The 15,844-nt window shown below is 49.5% G+C and overlaps 2 protein-coding genes across 6 annotated transcripts in view; one reads left to right on the forward strand and one right to left on the reverse strand.

Moving 5' to 3' along the window:
* The first annotated feature begins 267 nt into the window (after window positions 1-267).
* LOC105904704 (KAT8 regulatory NSL complex subunit 1) lies at window positions 268-10,261 on the forward strand. Its single transcript, XM_012832610.3, has 12 exons — window positions 268-2,118; window positions 2,548-2,689; window positions 3,084-3,154; window positions 3,542-3,704; window positions 3,940-4,093; window positions 4,422-4,619; window positions 4,916-5,031; window positions 5,507-5,628; window positions 5,919-6,024; window positions 7,013-7,119; window positions 7,240-7,414; window positions 7,778-10,261. Exons 1-12 carry the CDS (start codon window positions 428-430, stop codon window positions 8,081-8,083), a joined length of 3,351 nt encoding a protein of 1,116 aa, XP_012688064.2. The 5' UTR covers window positions 268-427; the 3' UTR covers window positions 8,084-10,261.
* Window positions 10,262-12,449: 2,188 nt separating this feature from the next.
* kat2b (K(lysine) acetyltransferase 2B) overlaps window positions 12,450-15,844 on the reverse strand; it is a 14,919-nt gene continuing 11,524 nt past the window's right edge. For all 5 annotated transcript variants that reach the window (XM_031586075.2, XM_031586078.2, XM_031586076.2 and 2 more), the window contains 7 exons: window positions 15,735-15,844; window positions 14,981-15,124; window positions 14,462-14,576; window positions 14,208-14,238; window positions 13,809-13,872; window positions 13,371-13,455; window positions 12,450-13,147 (listed from right to left, as the gene is read on the reverse strand). The exon at window positions 15,735-15,844 is cut by the window's right edge and continues 1 nt beyond it. In XM_031586075.2, the coding sequence (XP_031441935.1) occupies window positions 12,954-13,147; window positions 13,371-13,455; window positions 13,809-13,872; window positions 14,208-14,238; window positions 14,462-14,576; window positions 14,981-15,124; window positions 15,735-15,844 (743 nt within the window). In that variant the 3' untranslated portion in view covers window positions 12,450-12,953. The remainder of the gene's footprint in view (window positions 13,148-13,370; window positions 13,456-13,808; window positions 13,873-14,207; window positions 14,239-14,461; window positions 14,577-14,980; window positions 15,125-15,734) is intronic.

Genomic DNA, 15,844 nt, shown 5'->3' on the forward strand with positions numbered 1-15,844 from the left:
GACCGAATTCGATTGTTTTTACAGTCACAGCCTACATGCCACGTGGTAATTATACTCCTGTTTATGTAATGGATGGTAAAATTGATAAAGTGAAGGTGATAGTGTAGGTAGTTTATTCAAAGTCCACAACCATGCTTGTTCTCAAACCAATATAGCCTTTCATGTTTGCTAGTCAACTCAAAATGCCCTCACCCCTGGAGAGGGTTGGGCTAATAGAGGCGCCTGCGCAGTGAGAAAAGGGAGTACTGCTGCTGACGGCTAGTAGAAGGGAGAGGCAGAGCGAGACGGGCAGAAAGGGAACCCCGTCTACCTCCGTATTAAAATAAATAATTTAATTAAAAATTTAAAAGGGAAAAATCCGCACAGTCGGAGCATCGTCGCCATCGCTGCCGCAGGCTGGCTGCCTGGCCATGCCAAGGACACGGCGATGTATTACTACTTTAGTCGGCCCAAAATGAGTGCCAGCGCAGCCGGGGCAGCGGGGGTGGGTGCTGGCGGGGCCGGGCGTCTGCAGAATGGCAGCCGCTGCGCGGGGGGAGGCAGCTGCGGAGAGCCGATGAACGGGGACGGGGGGTACAGCGCCGTGGCCACCGCTACTACCACCACCTCTACGGAATGCTGTGACCAGGAGAGTCGCGTGGCAGAGGCCCAGCCGAACAGCGATTGGGACAAAGCCGCTGCTCCCTGCATCACCACTGCAGAGCCGGGCTCCGGGAAGCAGAAAAAGAATAACACCGCCACCGCCAGCTTCTTTGTGAACGGCAACACGGACAGCATTATCACACGCGAGCGACCGGGTGCGTGTGGGCAGTATGGGGATTCTGGTGGGCTCGGTTGTGATGCGGTCGGCAGACAATGCGATAGACCCGGAGAAGATAACGGCATTAATATTGATCACGAACCAGAAGGCTCGAGGCACGGGGGCGAGCGTCGGTGTTTTATGGACTCTGCGTCTTCGAAAGGCGAGCGCAGAGCGAGCAAACCGCAAGCCCCGGTCACCGGGAGGAGGAACTTTAAAGGGCAGACTCAGACCGAGGGGGCTGTTTCAATGACTGCCGCCGCAAGGTGTGGTCATCAAAACGCAGAATCGGCGAACAGTAAACGCCGGGGATGCAGTTACACTCTTGCTTCCAAACGAGTGTGCTACGCAGGCACGACCAGCGTTGCGGACTGCGGCAGCTTAGACACGGGGAGTGGAATACACCAGGATTCCGGTGGCACGCTACTGAACCTCACTGAGAGTCACAGCAGCGTATCTGAAAACGATAACGGCAGTCAAAGCCTCGGATCGAGTCAAGGGGATGAGGGTGTTTGTGAACAGCATCAGGTCAGGCGCACGAGCGCAGCTGGGTCTCATAAGTCCAATTCCACAGTGTGTCCGCATGTGGCAGGTGACGCTAGTAATGTAAACAGCATCGACATGGCACCTTGCCGCACGTCCAAAGGACGCGTGCGATTGTACCGTGTGCGCTCGTTCCTGGCCAGTACTTCGGGATATCACAACGGCCACGGTGAGAATGGACGCTGCAATTTAAACGGCAGTAGGTCCTCACCACCCCCGCAAGGCACAGCCCTACCCAACAAGCACAGTCGACCAGCGGCTGGTACACACAGCGAGCAGAGAGGGAACGGTGGTTCACATGATAGAGCAAGCTCTTCTCAAGAGGCAGTGCTCCTCTGCGTCTCAGATGCGGACGAGTCAGGTGCTGAGGCTGAAGGCACTCTGGTGAAGCTGGACACCCAGGTGGAGCAAGCCTCAGGTGAGGCGTCCCGGCGCCAGGCAGAGCTGGAGGAGCGTTCGGAGCGCGTGCTGCGCCGCTTACAGGCCGTGCAGGTGAAGCAGGTGGAGAGGCACGTGAGCCAGCAGCTGCAGGGCCTGAGGAGGGCGTCGCGGGGATCCGGTGACCGGAAGCCTGCGGTGCTGTCCCACAGGGAGCTCAGTCGGATGGCGCACAACTGCAGTGAGGTGCTCTGCGCGGCAGGGGGCGCTCTGGATTCGGACCACACGGCCAGCAGTTCCGGAGGAAGCAGCGACAGTGAGGAGGAGGAGGAGGAGGTGGAGGAGGTGGAGGGAGCGGTGAGGAGAAGAGGGACGCTCTTGCGCTCTGCTAAAGCAGTGTGAGTGTGTCAGACCTGAGGTATTGGTAAATACAGGCGACTCATACACACACACTCTCTCTGTCTGAGACACACACACACAGACTGAAATAGGCCTGCACAAACATGGAGTTGGCCAATAGGCGAGATCACTGACATTTAAGATGGAAGGTTGGTTTGCAGACATTTGTCAGCATTGTAACACCACACACACAATAAACTCAGATGGTGTTAGACCTGAGGTGTAGATAATAATGGCCAACACTGGTCTCTCTCTCACACACACACACACACTATATCAGCCATTTGTTGAAAAATATTTTGTCCCCCTCTGTCTGTCTGTGTGTGTGTGTGTGTGTGTGTGTGTGTGTGTGTGTGTGTGTGTGTGTGTGTGTGTGTGTGTGTGTGTGTGTGTGTGTGTGTGTGTGTGTGTGTGTGTGTGTGTCTCAGACGGCGGGAAAAAGAGATGCAGTGGGCACAGGAGAGGGCGTGGCTAGGCAGCAGGTGGGTGTGGCTGCAGGCCCAGGTGTCTGAGCTGGAGTACAGAATAAGGGCGCTGACGGAACTCTACACACACCTCCGCCAGGGCAAGGTAATCAGCTGGAACCAGCGTTCTGTGTGTGTCTGCACTAGTGTGTGCTCACGGAACTATTATATAGTTTTGCGTATGCATGTTTATATATTTTACCACTGCAATTGTCTAGTGAGGACTGTATATGTTGCGTTGGACTGTGCTGGTGAGTGTGTGAGGTATGTTTTGTATTTTAGTGTGTTGCAGAGGTGTGTGAAGTATGTTGTGTGTGGTGCTCAGTGTGTGAAAGATGTTGTGTATTTGAGTGAATCAGTGAGCGTGTGTGTGTGTGTGTGTGTGGTGAGTGTTGTGGTGTGTATTTCTGCACATTTATGTATATTTGTACACTGGCCTTTTGTTATGTGAACTGTGCATTAGCCTAATTTGAGGTGTGTGTGTGTGTGTGTGTGCGCAGGTGCGCACAGTTCCTGACACACCTCTCAGAGTCCCAAGACCTCCCCCATCACAAAACAGCGCCACCTGCAGGTGAGAGTGTTTCACACACTCCCACCCACTTACTCTCATACACACAAATAGAGGCTCTCTCTCTCTTTCTTTCTTTCTTTCTTTCTTTCTTCCCTTCCCTCTTCCTCTTTCTCTCTCGCGCACACACACACACACACACACATCACATTCTCTCTCACAAAGATGCTTTGAGCTTTAAATACTGTAGAAGAGGGGCAGTGTTTCACCTTGGACCTTTACCATAGCAACCTGACAGCCAAGTGGTTGTACAGCCGTACAGACACCCAGTGACTCTGGAACAGCCACGGTTCTGATCTAATCCACATCCGGCCCGGATTCAGGCCAGATCCGCTTGGGTCGGTTGGCACACATCCAGAAGGCTCCCTGACACTCCTTGCTTTCTCTCAGGTCCTCCTCTGCCGGTGAAACACTCAGGAAGAACAAGGCTGAAGACGCTACGCCCCCTCCCCTCCCCCCGCCTACAGCCTCTGCCGCTCGTGTCGGTCCGTTGCCACGACTACGGCGGCACAAGCTCCTCCGCCTGGAGGCATCTCCGGCCCTGGGGTCAAAGGTGACACACACACACACACACAAACACGGCCACACATAAACAAAAAAAGTAGAGTACACAGGAAATGAAAAATCCTGCCGTGTGATGTAGTCTTGATGTGCTAGATATGGTAACAGGCAGCGGTGGCCGGTGTGGTGTAGCAGTTTTCTGACATGGTGCAGTATGACCAGATGTGGTCTGGTAGATGCTGCTGCGGGGTGTTTCCTGATGCCTTCTTTCTCCTGTGGCGGTCCAGGCGGTGTCATTGCCGTGCACATGTGAGCCTTCGGTAGTGTGTGTGTTGTGTGGTGGTGGACCACCGCGGCCTCCACATGACCAACGCGAGTGTGTGAAGCAGCGACGTTCACGGCTGGACCTGTGTGTCCATCCTGTTCTTACTCTCCCTTCAGGTGATAATACACACACACACACACACACACACACACAGATAACAGATTGTTAGTGTATTTTGAGCTAAGGTTAATGTTATGTAGGTCAAACGAGAAATATTATTGGCTGTATGAATCAATAGTTCCTACAAATTATTATTATTATTATTATTATTAAAGGTGGAAAAAATGTGATTATCATTTTGAGAAGAAGCATGTCTTCAGAAGATGAGTGTAAACTGGAGGTTCTGGAGTGTGTTGTTGGACCAGAGCATGCAGCAGGTCAATATTAAAATGAAGTAGATGTATTTTATTTGAGTATTTCTGTGTGTGTGTTTGTGTGTTGTAGACATTCCTTTAGTGGTTCAGTGTGGGACATCTCCGCTGGTCGGTGTTTCCCAGAATGCACTGCGCCGGCCAGGTTTGTCGGCCCCTCCCCCTGGGTTGAGTAGGCGGGGTCAGGGAAGTCAGAGGACGGGGCGTGTGAGGAGGAGACTAGTGTGTCCCCGCCCACCCACTACGTTACCCCCACTGCAGCACAGTACAGGTGAGTGTTACCTTCTACCTGAACACATACGCACACACACAGACGCACAGAGACACACACACACACACACACACACACACACACACACACACACACACACACACACACACACACACACACTGAAATGTTATATAATGTATGATATCTACAACTGTACATTTTATATAATGTATGATATACGAACATCAGGCTTGATAGCATTAGCCTCAATGCTATTTTCACCCCGTCTCCCTCTCTCTCTCACACACACACACACACACACACACACACACACACACACACACGCTCCTCTGCAGGTGGAATCAGTGGCAGGAACCACAGAGGTGTGTTCAGTCCTGGACTGCTGACTCAGCGAATCACAAATCTCCCACCCCTGTCTGTCCTGCCCCCAGCTCCAGGTACAGTCAGTCAGGTAAGACGGCGCTCCAGGTGAGCCCAATCACGGCTCCGCAGCCAAGTGCCTGTAGTTGGCTCCTCTGTTCTCTCTCTTCTATCAAATTAAAATTAGCTTTATTGGCAGAACAGAACTCCGAACTGCCAAAGCGTTTCTGATCAGACAAAGAATGGATACACGTAATATACTGTGCAGAAGTTTTAGGCATATTTGAAACAAAGCTGTCAAGTGAGGATGCTTTCAAAATGACATAAATAGTCTTTACTTGTCAATTAACAGACAACATTCAGCAAACCAAAAATACCTAAACAGTTTTAAAAGGAATGCCCCTCTAATGCAGAAGCAAAGAAATGTGTTAAGACAAATGCCTTTGGTTTTTGCACAGGACTTTATATGTGCATCTCTATGTGTATCTTTCTCTATGCTGTTCTGATCGTACAAAGAGTGGATGTATAGAATATTTATGTATATCCCCGTGTGTGTGTGTTGGCAGCCCTTGCGCAGGCGTCGAGGGGAAAGCTCTTTTGACATCGATAACCTGGTGATGCCCATGGGTCTGACGGGACTCGGAGCACGAGTGCAGAAACTCCAGTACAAGGAGATCATTACTCCCAGGTCTATACACACACACACACATGCATACACACACACACACACACACACACATGCATACACACACACACACACACACACCCTGTTGATCTAGATTGTAAAGTAGCTTCTAGCCTGGACCTGTCCTAGACCAATGACATCATCCCTCTGGACCAGAGCAGTTCTTCCTTCCTGTTTCATGAGCTTTTGATACCCGTTTACCTTTCTTTATTTCTTCCTTCTTCTGTCCATCTCTTCCTCTCTCTCCCTTCCCTCCTTACTCCATCTCTCTCTCTCTCTCTCTCTCTCTCTAGCTGGAGGGAAGTAGGTGATGAGAGTGAAGTGTCACCCCCTGCCCTTCTGGACTACACACATATACACCAGCTGAAAGAGCTTCAGGGAGAGCCAGAACCAGAGGAGGTGTGTATGCATCTCTGTGTGTGTGTGTGTCACGTAGGCTCTTTAGTGTGCCAAAGATAGTAACTTCAGTGCAGAGGTGTTATTTTATTGTGTTCGTCTGTTTGTATGCATCTGTGTGTGTGTGTGTGTGTGTGTGTGTGTGTGTGTGTGTTTGTGTGTGTGTGTGTGTGTGTTTTATTGTCTTTCTTTTTTTGTTTTTAAATGTATTCTACTTTCTATTTCTGCTATGTTTACACTCAATTGGCCCTAATTTCACTGGCAATGTGGCTGGCAACACGCGACATTCGCTGCTCATGACCTCAAGCTAATTTAATAGCCTGGCAAAATCATTTAGCTGATTTCATGATATGAGCAAGATTCTAAACACAAACATGGGTGGGTCAGCGGCAGCGCAATGCTAGGGTGTGTGTCTGTGCACAGATGTGGGAGTTCCAGGTGTAAATTAGTTTCTTCAGAGCAACAACTTTTCTGTGAAACTTCTAAATGTTTTCTCGTCAGGTAGACCTCCCACACAAGAACTTCAGTCTCTTCTGGTGTAAAACGCTCCGTTCACGACCAGAAATGTGTTGATTTGTCTACTGTAGAAGTCATTGAGCTCCATGTTAATGTTAATAAGGTATGATTGAATCATTGTGATTGGCTGATAAAGAATTACTTCATTCCACGAATTAGTAAACCCATATATGCTTGACGCCCTGCTCTGTGTCAATGAACTGAGCAAATCTAGGTATCCCTGCCTATTCTCACTGCTTTGTGTCAATGAAATGAGCAGATATGGGCATCCTTGCCTATTGTCACTGCGCGGTCGCTTGTTGCTTTTTGAAATTGGGGCCCAATGTCATTCCTATGTAGATCTGTTGACAAAGATCTGTCATGTAGTGCATTACTGAAAGTCAGTGTTTTTTTCATTCTTACATTGTCTTGTTGATTTGTTGAAACAATGTATCCCGTGTGTGTGTGTGTGTGTGTGTGTGTGTGTGTGTGTCAGTTTGAGGAAGACCCGACTGATGGAGTGTTCCTCAGTCGTCACGCTCTGTGTGAAGGCAGAGAACGGGGTCGCTGGCGCAACTCGGCACATAGACGACGCCGTGGCAGGTGAGACACACACACACACACACACACACACACACACACACCACACAAAAACCGTACACACCAGACAAGGCCGCAGGGAAGCTCCACTGGCTGATCCAACAGATCCCTGCTCTCTCTCAGGTCCTCCTCGTTCCACGGGGAGGGCAGGTGGGGCTCCAGGCTTCTGGAGGGGTCGCCGGCGTCTCCGGACCCCAGACAGGGATACCCAGCGGAGGGGGAGAGCTCTCCGGTCAGCCCCCCTCCATCCACAGACCCAGAGGAAGCCAGCTTCCTCCAGCCCGAAGAGGAACAGCAGGTGTGTGTGTGTGTGGGTGGGTGGGTGGGTGTTTGCATGTGTTCGTATGTGTGGGTGGGCGGGTGTGTGCGTGCTGGTGGGTGCGTATGTGCGTGTGAACGCGTGCGTGTGTGTGTGTGTGTGTACACTAGAGTGATTCTACAATTTAAACAGTTTGCTTTTGGTGAGCTTGATACCAACTTTCATGAAAGCACAACTCATGAGGGCAACCACAAGAATGAGATGTTTCAGAAAACAGACGTTCTAGGATCACTTGTTCAGGCAGCACCATCACTGCTCCCACGATGCTGTATGAGAAGGCAGCCATGCACTGCTGCTGTTCTCTCATGACTGGTGATTTTTGCTGTTGTTCTCTGATGACAGGTGAGATTGCCATGGGAACGCCGGACGTTCCCGCTGTTGGAGGCGGAGCTTGCAGCGTTGCAGGAAGAGGAAGAGGAGGAGGACCCTTGTGGAGGCAGCAGCCGCAGCCAGAGCACCGATTCGGGCATCTCTCTGGGCAGCCTGGAACTCTCCCCGAGGACCCCTCAGCCAGCAACACCCCTCCCGGCAACGCTCATCACGGCAACCAGCTCAACTCAGGACTCTCCATGCCCCCCGCGCTCACCGCTGTCCGCTGCCTTCCCCCCTCGCCCCCCTCCCTCTCCCCCAGCCCTGCTCCCTCAGTGAGAACACAGCCCAGCCCAGTCCAGATCGAACGCAGCCTCATCCAGACTCTCTCCACACACACACACACACACACACACACACACACACACACACACACACACACACACACACACAACCACGACCGGGCCACAGTCCGGTGTAGTCCGAGAGTCGGACCTAAATGCCCACAGCTCCTCACTACCGTTTTGACCCCCTACCTCACTTCTGTCTTCACACCCTCACACACACCATAAAAACACCCGATTCCGACACGCCAGATCCACGCCAGATCCACGCCAGATCCACGCCAGATCCACGCCAGATCAGGGTCAGATTGGCTCCACCATAAGCCGCCGTTTACACCTTACCCGTACACACTATGCCCAGTAGCATTCGTTCGCACTCTAACCTGAAACCACACACAAACACACACAGCATTACACACTGTCCACCCTTGCCTTACATGATGTAACCAACAGCAGCCACTGTTACCCTTCTCATCATGGTCAACAGAGACCATGCCCTTGCGCACCCTCCCATCGCCCAGGGACCTGTCCTCACACAGCACACAGAGCCCATTTAGACCTGGATAGGAGACAGGATGGCACACACCCCTATGCCACAGCACCCAGTGCCCATTTAGACCTGGATAGGAGACAGGATGGCACACACCCCTATGCCACAGCACCCATTTAGACCTGGATAGGAGACAGGATGGCACACACCCCTGTGCCACAGCACCCAGAGCCCATTTAGACCTGGATAGGATACAGGATGGCACACACCCCTATACCCTGCTCTGGCAGACTACACAAAACAGCAGGGTAGACTCGCATCCTCCTACATTGCACACTTAATGCAAAACCCATTTGTAAACTTTAACACCAACCTTTCAGATCTCACACATTACACCTACTTGTACCCCTGCATCCTGACTACATTACCCATAACCCACTGCACCCCAGCACCTTAAATTTGTACACTGCAATACCCCTGCTGATCTCTGTACCCCATGCCCATGTTTCCTCCTTAGAAATTACATTCTATTTCTCTGGTCATCATTTCTTCTAGGACTGCCCCCCCCCCCCCCCCCCCCCCTCCATGTTCTTCTCTGACCGCCGACTCTGATGCGGATCTGGATTTCATCCGATCCGGAACAAGTCCTGAACCAATCCAGTTTCGGCTGTTATCTGGGTCTCTGCCTGGCTGCAGCTGGTCTCTGGTCGCCAGTCCTCCCCCCCCATCTCCCAGTCATCTCGTCAGTGTCTCAGTCGAGACGGACACATACGTTGACTTATTGATCATGAATCACTTTTCAGTTTCTGATTGATTTTCGTTTTCATTTGGGGCCTGTCCAAACATTGGGTATGTTTTTGTGTGTTTGTTTTGGTCTACTTCTCTGTCCATTTTGTCTTCTTGGCTTTGAATGACTCAGACGACATCGCCGCTCGTGAGTTTGCCACCCGCCGTTTAAGCCAATGGCATGTCTCAGAATAGTGACTACACCATCGCTCGTGAGTGTTCCACCTGCTGATTAAGCCAATGGCATGTCTCAGAGATGAGATCCGGTTGAGATCCGGCATGCATCCAAGACTTGGGCGGTAGCCACTCCAGACTTTGCTGTTATCTGCATTACATCAGAACATCCACGTCTAGCACTCCCATGAACGGACTTCATGCACGTCTGCCGTGTGTGTGTGTGTGTGTGTGTGTGTGTGTGTGTGTGTGTGTGTGTGTGTGTGTGTGTGTGTGTGTGTCTGGACAGGTCCTTTGCACTGCTGACTGACCGATGTTGTGGTATATACAAATGTCTCTTTTGTAGAAAAAAATACACACAAAAGAACATAATGACTTAAAAAAAAAAAAAAAGAAAAAGCGCACAATGCTCTCAATGCAAAGACTTAATAAAAGAGAAGTAAAAAGAAAACCGTTATCTTGGCATCTGTGTTGTTTTGTCATGTGGTGAAATAGTCAGCAATAAGCCTCAGGCCAACAGGAAATGGTTAGATCTAACTTCCTGTGATGTAGCACAACCAGTCTCATTAGGACCACACACACTGTGCTGCATTATGAGTTTCGACATCACATCTCATAAACCACCAGGACTTGAAGGATGTACGTGTGCACACACACACACAAAGACACCAATATACACACACACACACATACATAAACATCTCATAAACCACCAGGGTGACGGAAGGGACTCCAAGGATGCACACCACACACACACACACACACACTTACACACAAAGACACTAATATACACACACACACACATCTCATAAACCACCAGGGCGACGGAAGGGACTCCAAGGATGCACGCGCACACACACACACACACACACATATACATCTCATAAACCACCAGGGCGACGGAAGGGACTCCAAGGATGCCAGTGATCGTATGTGTTGTTAGTAAAAACTCGAGATCCTTGCCAGGAAACATGAGACGGTGGCCTTGCCCACCGAACCCATCTTTTGTGGTAGAAGTCTTGGGTGACCATAGATAACAGTCCATCTGTTGAGGGAAAGGTTTGAGGTTTTGGTGGAAATTGACTTTTTTTTCTTGTGGAGTACAAAGAAACAGAAACTATATTGTAGACTGGACTACCCTAATTGAACACGTTTCACTTTTTTCACAAAGAAATTAAGTGTGCATGTGCTCTGCAGGCAGGTCTTCATAAAAAAATGACAAGACAGCTTACGGGATGGGTTGGTCAAAATGTTGATTTTAATCGCTCTATAAAATATTCTCTATCTTTACAACGCAAAAGTAGAAATGCCATTAAATATCCTCCCGCCATTTATGACAAAGCCCCGTGTGTATCCTAAAGATTTAAAAGTACAAACATTTTACAAAACAACAAAACTACATGGCATTATTGCACATCTTACTGCCAACCACGGGAGGGCATCTGACGCAGGGGACAGATGGGGTGAGGGGCTAGTTACCCCGGGCGGGGGTAGATTAAGACTCTTCTTAGTGACATGGAAAACAGACTGGGGTGGGCATTTGCCACTCTGAGATAAGAGTGGTGCATCTCTGCATCCACATAGTAGATAGGGTGGAGAGTAAGCGTGTGTATGTCTGTGTGTGTGTGTGTCCACTAGTTCTATCCACACTGAATTGAAAGTATATCATGCATCAATCTATTTCATTTCACAGTGTGTGCACACACACACACAAACACACACACACACACCCACACACACTCACACAGACACACACCCTTACACAAACACTCACACACACACAGATGTGTATGTATAACATGGCCAGGCGCATGACCATCTTTAGTTATTATTACTGGTAGTTTGGCTAAATGAGCATCTCTGTCTGAAATGAAAACCAAGAAAATCATATAAACATCTCAGAAAGACACTAATACACACACACACACACACACACACACACACACACACACACACACACACACATATTTACAAACTCACAAATGCGAATATACAGATGTCCACTCAAACACGCGCACATACACAAACACATACACACACACACACACACACACCCACATACACACATTGGAGTAAAGACTAAACAGCCTGGTTATGGGCCAATAGCAGACTCCAGATGAGCACCGGCGACTGGCGCTGGAGAGGGGGGGGGTGGGGGACAGGTGGGACAGGAGGAAGCCTGGACACTGTCACTGATCCTCCAGAAGCGGCATCGTTTCATCACTCACAGAGGCTTTAAGGTAGAGTCCACGAATGCACCCTTTGTCAAAATCCGCAAATTGCTCCTTCAGTCCTCTAGCTGTCGGTTCTGTGTGTGCACACTCCAAAAAAACCTTGTTGTTTGTACACAATCTTGGCTCTGTAAATGGGAAACAAACATAGTGGCGTGGATCGAGCCGTACACAATTCCAGCCAATCAACACGTTGCTGCAGGAGCATAGAAGGTAGGGGTGTAATTTTGATTGGTTGTTGAACTTGAATATCAACAACCTTTTGCAAGAATCACAGACTCTGCCTTTAAGGCAACAAGGGCTCCAGCCAGCCACAGGTTCTGCCTTTAAAGGGGACCCATTATGCTTTCCTGGTTTTCCCCTTTCTTTTAGTGTATTATAAAGCTTTTTGTGCATGTAAACGCTCTGCGAAGTTACAAAGCCAAATGTACACGCCAGGGGAAGTAACACTTTTTTTCTTAGCTGCCCGAAATGCCTCGTTGCTCATTGGAATTCCAGCTTCTTCCTCTATTACATGATGACACAATCCTCTCTGCCTGATGACCATGTTATTGCCCACGGAGCTGACCAATCACAGCACACTGGGCTCACTGGGAAGGGCGGGGGGGGGCTCTAGGGAGGGAGAGAGAGAGAGAGAGAGAGAGGGAGAGGGAGAGGGAGAGGGAGAGGAGAGAGAGAGGGAGAGGAGAGAGAGAGGGGGCACAGGAGGAGCTCTAAGAGGAGCGGTTTAGACAGAGGGTGAATAGAGATGTTCAGTATGAGAAAAATAAGGTGTTTTTGGATCATTGAAGCATGAAAATCTATTCTAGTAGACCCCAAAAATAAAATGATGAACATTGAAAATGAGCATAAGAGGTCCCCTTTAAGCCAACAAATTCTCCGGATAGTCACAGACTCTGCCTTTAAGCCAACAAGTGCTCCAGACAGTCACAGACTCTGCCTTTAAGGGGCTGACCAGGCAGAACACATGTTGCACAGAATAAACAGCTGGGAGATCTACCTGTATGAATAAAACAGGCGCTGCAGACCGCAAACTGGTATAAGAGTGTACAAAACATACACAAACAAACAAAACAAAACAAACAAACAAACAGTCTGACAAAAGAACAGCGAGAGTCTGTCTGTGAAGCCACACAGGAAAGAGGCCGTGTGGGTGTGGCCTCCGGCCTCTATAAGCCCCTCCCCTACTTGTCGATGAGCCCCGCCTCTTTGATCTTGGTGTAGAAGAACTTCTCCAGGAGGCTGGCGCACTTGTAGTACTCGCTCTCGGGAGGGTTGTACTCGCGACAGTTGGTAAAGATCCGCTGCATGTCGGCCATGAAGAGCTTCCGTGTGGTGTAGTACCGGCTCTTCAGGCGCTCACTCATCGTCTTCAGGTCTACACACACCATCCATACACACACACAAACACACGCACGCACATACACACACACACATTCATACACACACACACATTTTAGTTAGTGAAAATGTTTTGAAATGTGGTTACGCGTTCAGCTGGACAAAAATATACCAGGTGACTCAGGAGTGTGTGTGGATGTGATGTGGTGTGGACCTGCTGGTTCTGTGTGTGTGTGTGTGTGTGTGTGTGTGTGTCTTACCCATAGGGAAGCGGATGACCTGGTAATACCCTGGGGCCTCACTCTTCTTCACCGGCTCCATGAAAGGCCAAGCACTCTGGTGAGTCTGCCATACACACAGACAGACAGACAGACACACACACACACACACACACACACACACACACACACACACACACACACATACAGACAGACATACACACACATGCACAGACAGATACACACACAGACAGACACGCAGGCACACACACACACATCACACACGCATGCACACACACACAAACCATAGTTTTGGATCAGAACAGTATGAAACAGAACACTGTAAATGGTCACGTGTGTCAAGAAACTTGAATAACTTTCATGAGGAATCTGAAATGTTAAGATTTGTGCTATAGAGAGTGTGTGTGTGTGTGTGTGTGTGTGTGTGTGTGTGTGTGTGTGTGTGTGTGTGTGTCTCACCTTGGCCTGCTGTAGTACGTTCTTTAAGGTGCTGTACAGCTGCTCTGGATCCTTCAGCTCCTTCCTGGTAATCAGAGGACACAGTAATGTCAGTATCAGTCACAGACAAATCACTGCAGACCACATTCACAAGCACACACACACACACACACACACACACACACACACACACACACACACACACACACACACACACACACACACACACACACAGACACACACACACACACACACACACAGACACACACACACACACCTACCTACATGCACACGCACACACACACACACACACACACACACACACACACACACGTACACATGTATACATACACATGCACACACACACACACACACACTATCTCTCTCACACATAAAGGTAGCAAATACAATGAAACTCACCCTTTACCTAAAGGTTTCCAGCCAGTCTCCCCTACAAGACAAAAGTAATTTTGTTAATGTTTCCCCAGGAACAAATCCGTACAGAAGTAAAAACACAGTCAAAACACACACACACACACACACACACACACACTCTCAAACACACACTCATGCACACTGATGTCTACACGTCACAGAGAGCTAAGTTATGAAACAGACAGAAACACAAATGGATACCAGTGGGAATACTGCCAGCGGATGCTGAAATTACTTACGGATACCGGGAATACTCTCAATGGGAATCTGCCTAACTCCCTCCTTAAAACAGGACAGGCCTGGATACACTTTACGGATCTGAGCCTGTTTCCGCTCAATCATCTTCTTAATAATCTGAGAGAGAGAGAGGGAGGGAGAGGGGGAGGGAAAGAGGGAGGGAGGGAGAGAGAGAAGATGGGAGGGAGGGAGGGGAGAGAGAGAAGAGGGGAGAGAGGGGGAGGGAGGGAGAGAGAGAAGAGGGGAAAGAGCAGGAGAGAGGAGGGGAGGGAGAGAGGAGGGGAGAGAGAGAAAAAAAACAATGGGGGTATTAGGGTTGAGACATAAATAGAGAGAGGGGGGCATTATAAATAACTGAAATATCTACAAACAGAAACCAAGAAGAAAATTACACTTAGAAATAAACCATAAACACACACACACACACACACACACACACACACACATACACACACAGACAAAGGGAGGGAGAGAGAGAGAGAGAGAGAGAGAGAGAGAGAGAGAGAGAGAGAGGCACACACCTCTTTCTGCTTCTTGATAATGACAGAGAACTCCGTGTAGGGGATGTTGGGGTTGAGGGCACAGCCCATGAGGGTGGCGCCCTCATAGTCTTTGATGTAGCCCATGTACTTGGCCTTGGACACCTTGATGTCCTTGGAGAAGCCCTGAGTGGTGGAGAGTGGGACACACACACACACACACACACACACACACACACAGACACAGACACAGACACACGCACACGCACACGCACAAGTGGGTCACGGATAGAACAGAGGCCAGATGGAAAATCACTTACTTAAGTCATTACTGTATTTAATATCTGTGGTACACTGGGGCGACAGAAGAATGACTGTACAGCATGCCTATGTGCCTATAACACCAATGACACCTATGGGCCTCCAGCAAGCCAAGTCCACACCAGATCACCGTACTCAAGTCCACACCAGATCACCGTACTCAAGTCCACACCAGATCACCGTACTCAAGTCCACACCAGATCACCGTACTCAAGTCCACACCAGATCACCGTACTCAAGTCCACACCAGATCACCGTACTCAAGTCCACACCAGATCACCGTACTCAAGTCCATATCAGATCACCACACTCAAGTCCACACCAGATTCACTCAAGTGAACACACACACACACAAATGCACACACACACACGCACACACACACACACACACAGACACACACACGCATACATACAATACATCCAAGTTTTGAACACAGACCGTCACAGCGGAGTGAGGAGGCTGAGGCCCACTGACCTGCTTCTTGAAGTACCCAATGGCGTACTCGTCTGCGTAGGTGAGGAAGTTGAGGATATTGTGCTTAATGTGATACTCCTTCAGATGGTTCATCAGGTGAGTCCCATAGC

The sequence above is a fragment of the Clupea harengus genome, chromosome 19 (assembly GCF_900700415.2).
Source record: "Clupea harengus chromosome 19, Ch_v2.0.2, whole genome shotgun sequence".
NCBI lineage: Eukaryota > Metazoa > Chordata > Actinopteri > Clupeiformes > Clupeidae > Clupea > Clupea harengus.

Coding starts and splice junctions, on each gene's coding strand:
- LOC105904704 (XM_012832610.3), top strand. CDS start 428: ATGTATTACTACTTTAGTCGGCCCAAAATGAGTGCCAGCGCAGCCGGG. Junction 4,094..4,421: donor TGTTCTTACTCTCCCTTCAG/GTGATAATACAC, acceptor TGTGTGTTGTAG/ACATTCCTTTAGTGGTTCAG. Junction 6,025..7,012: donor GAGAGCCAGAACCAGAGGAG/GTGTGTATGCAT, acceptor TGTGTGTGTCAG/TTTGAGGAAGACCCGACTGA.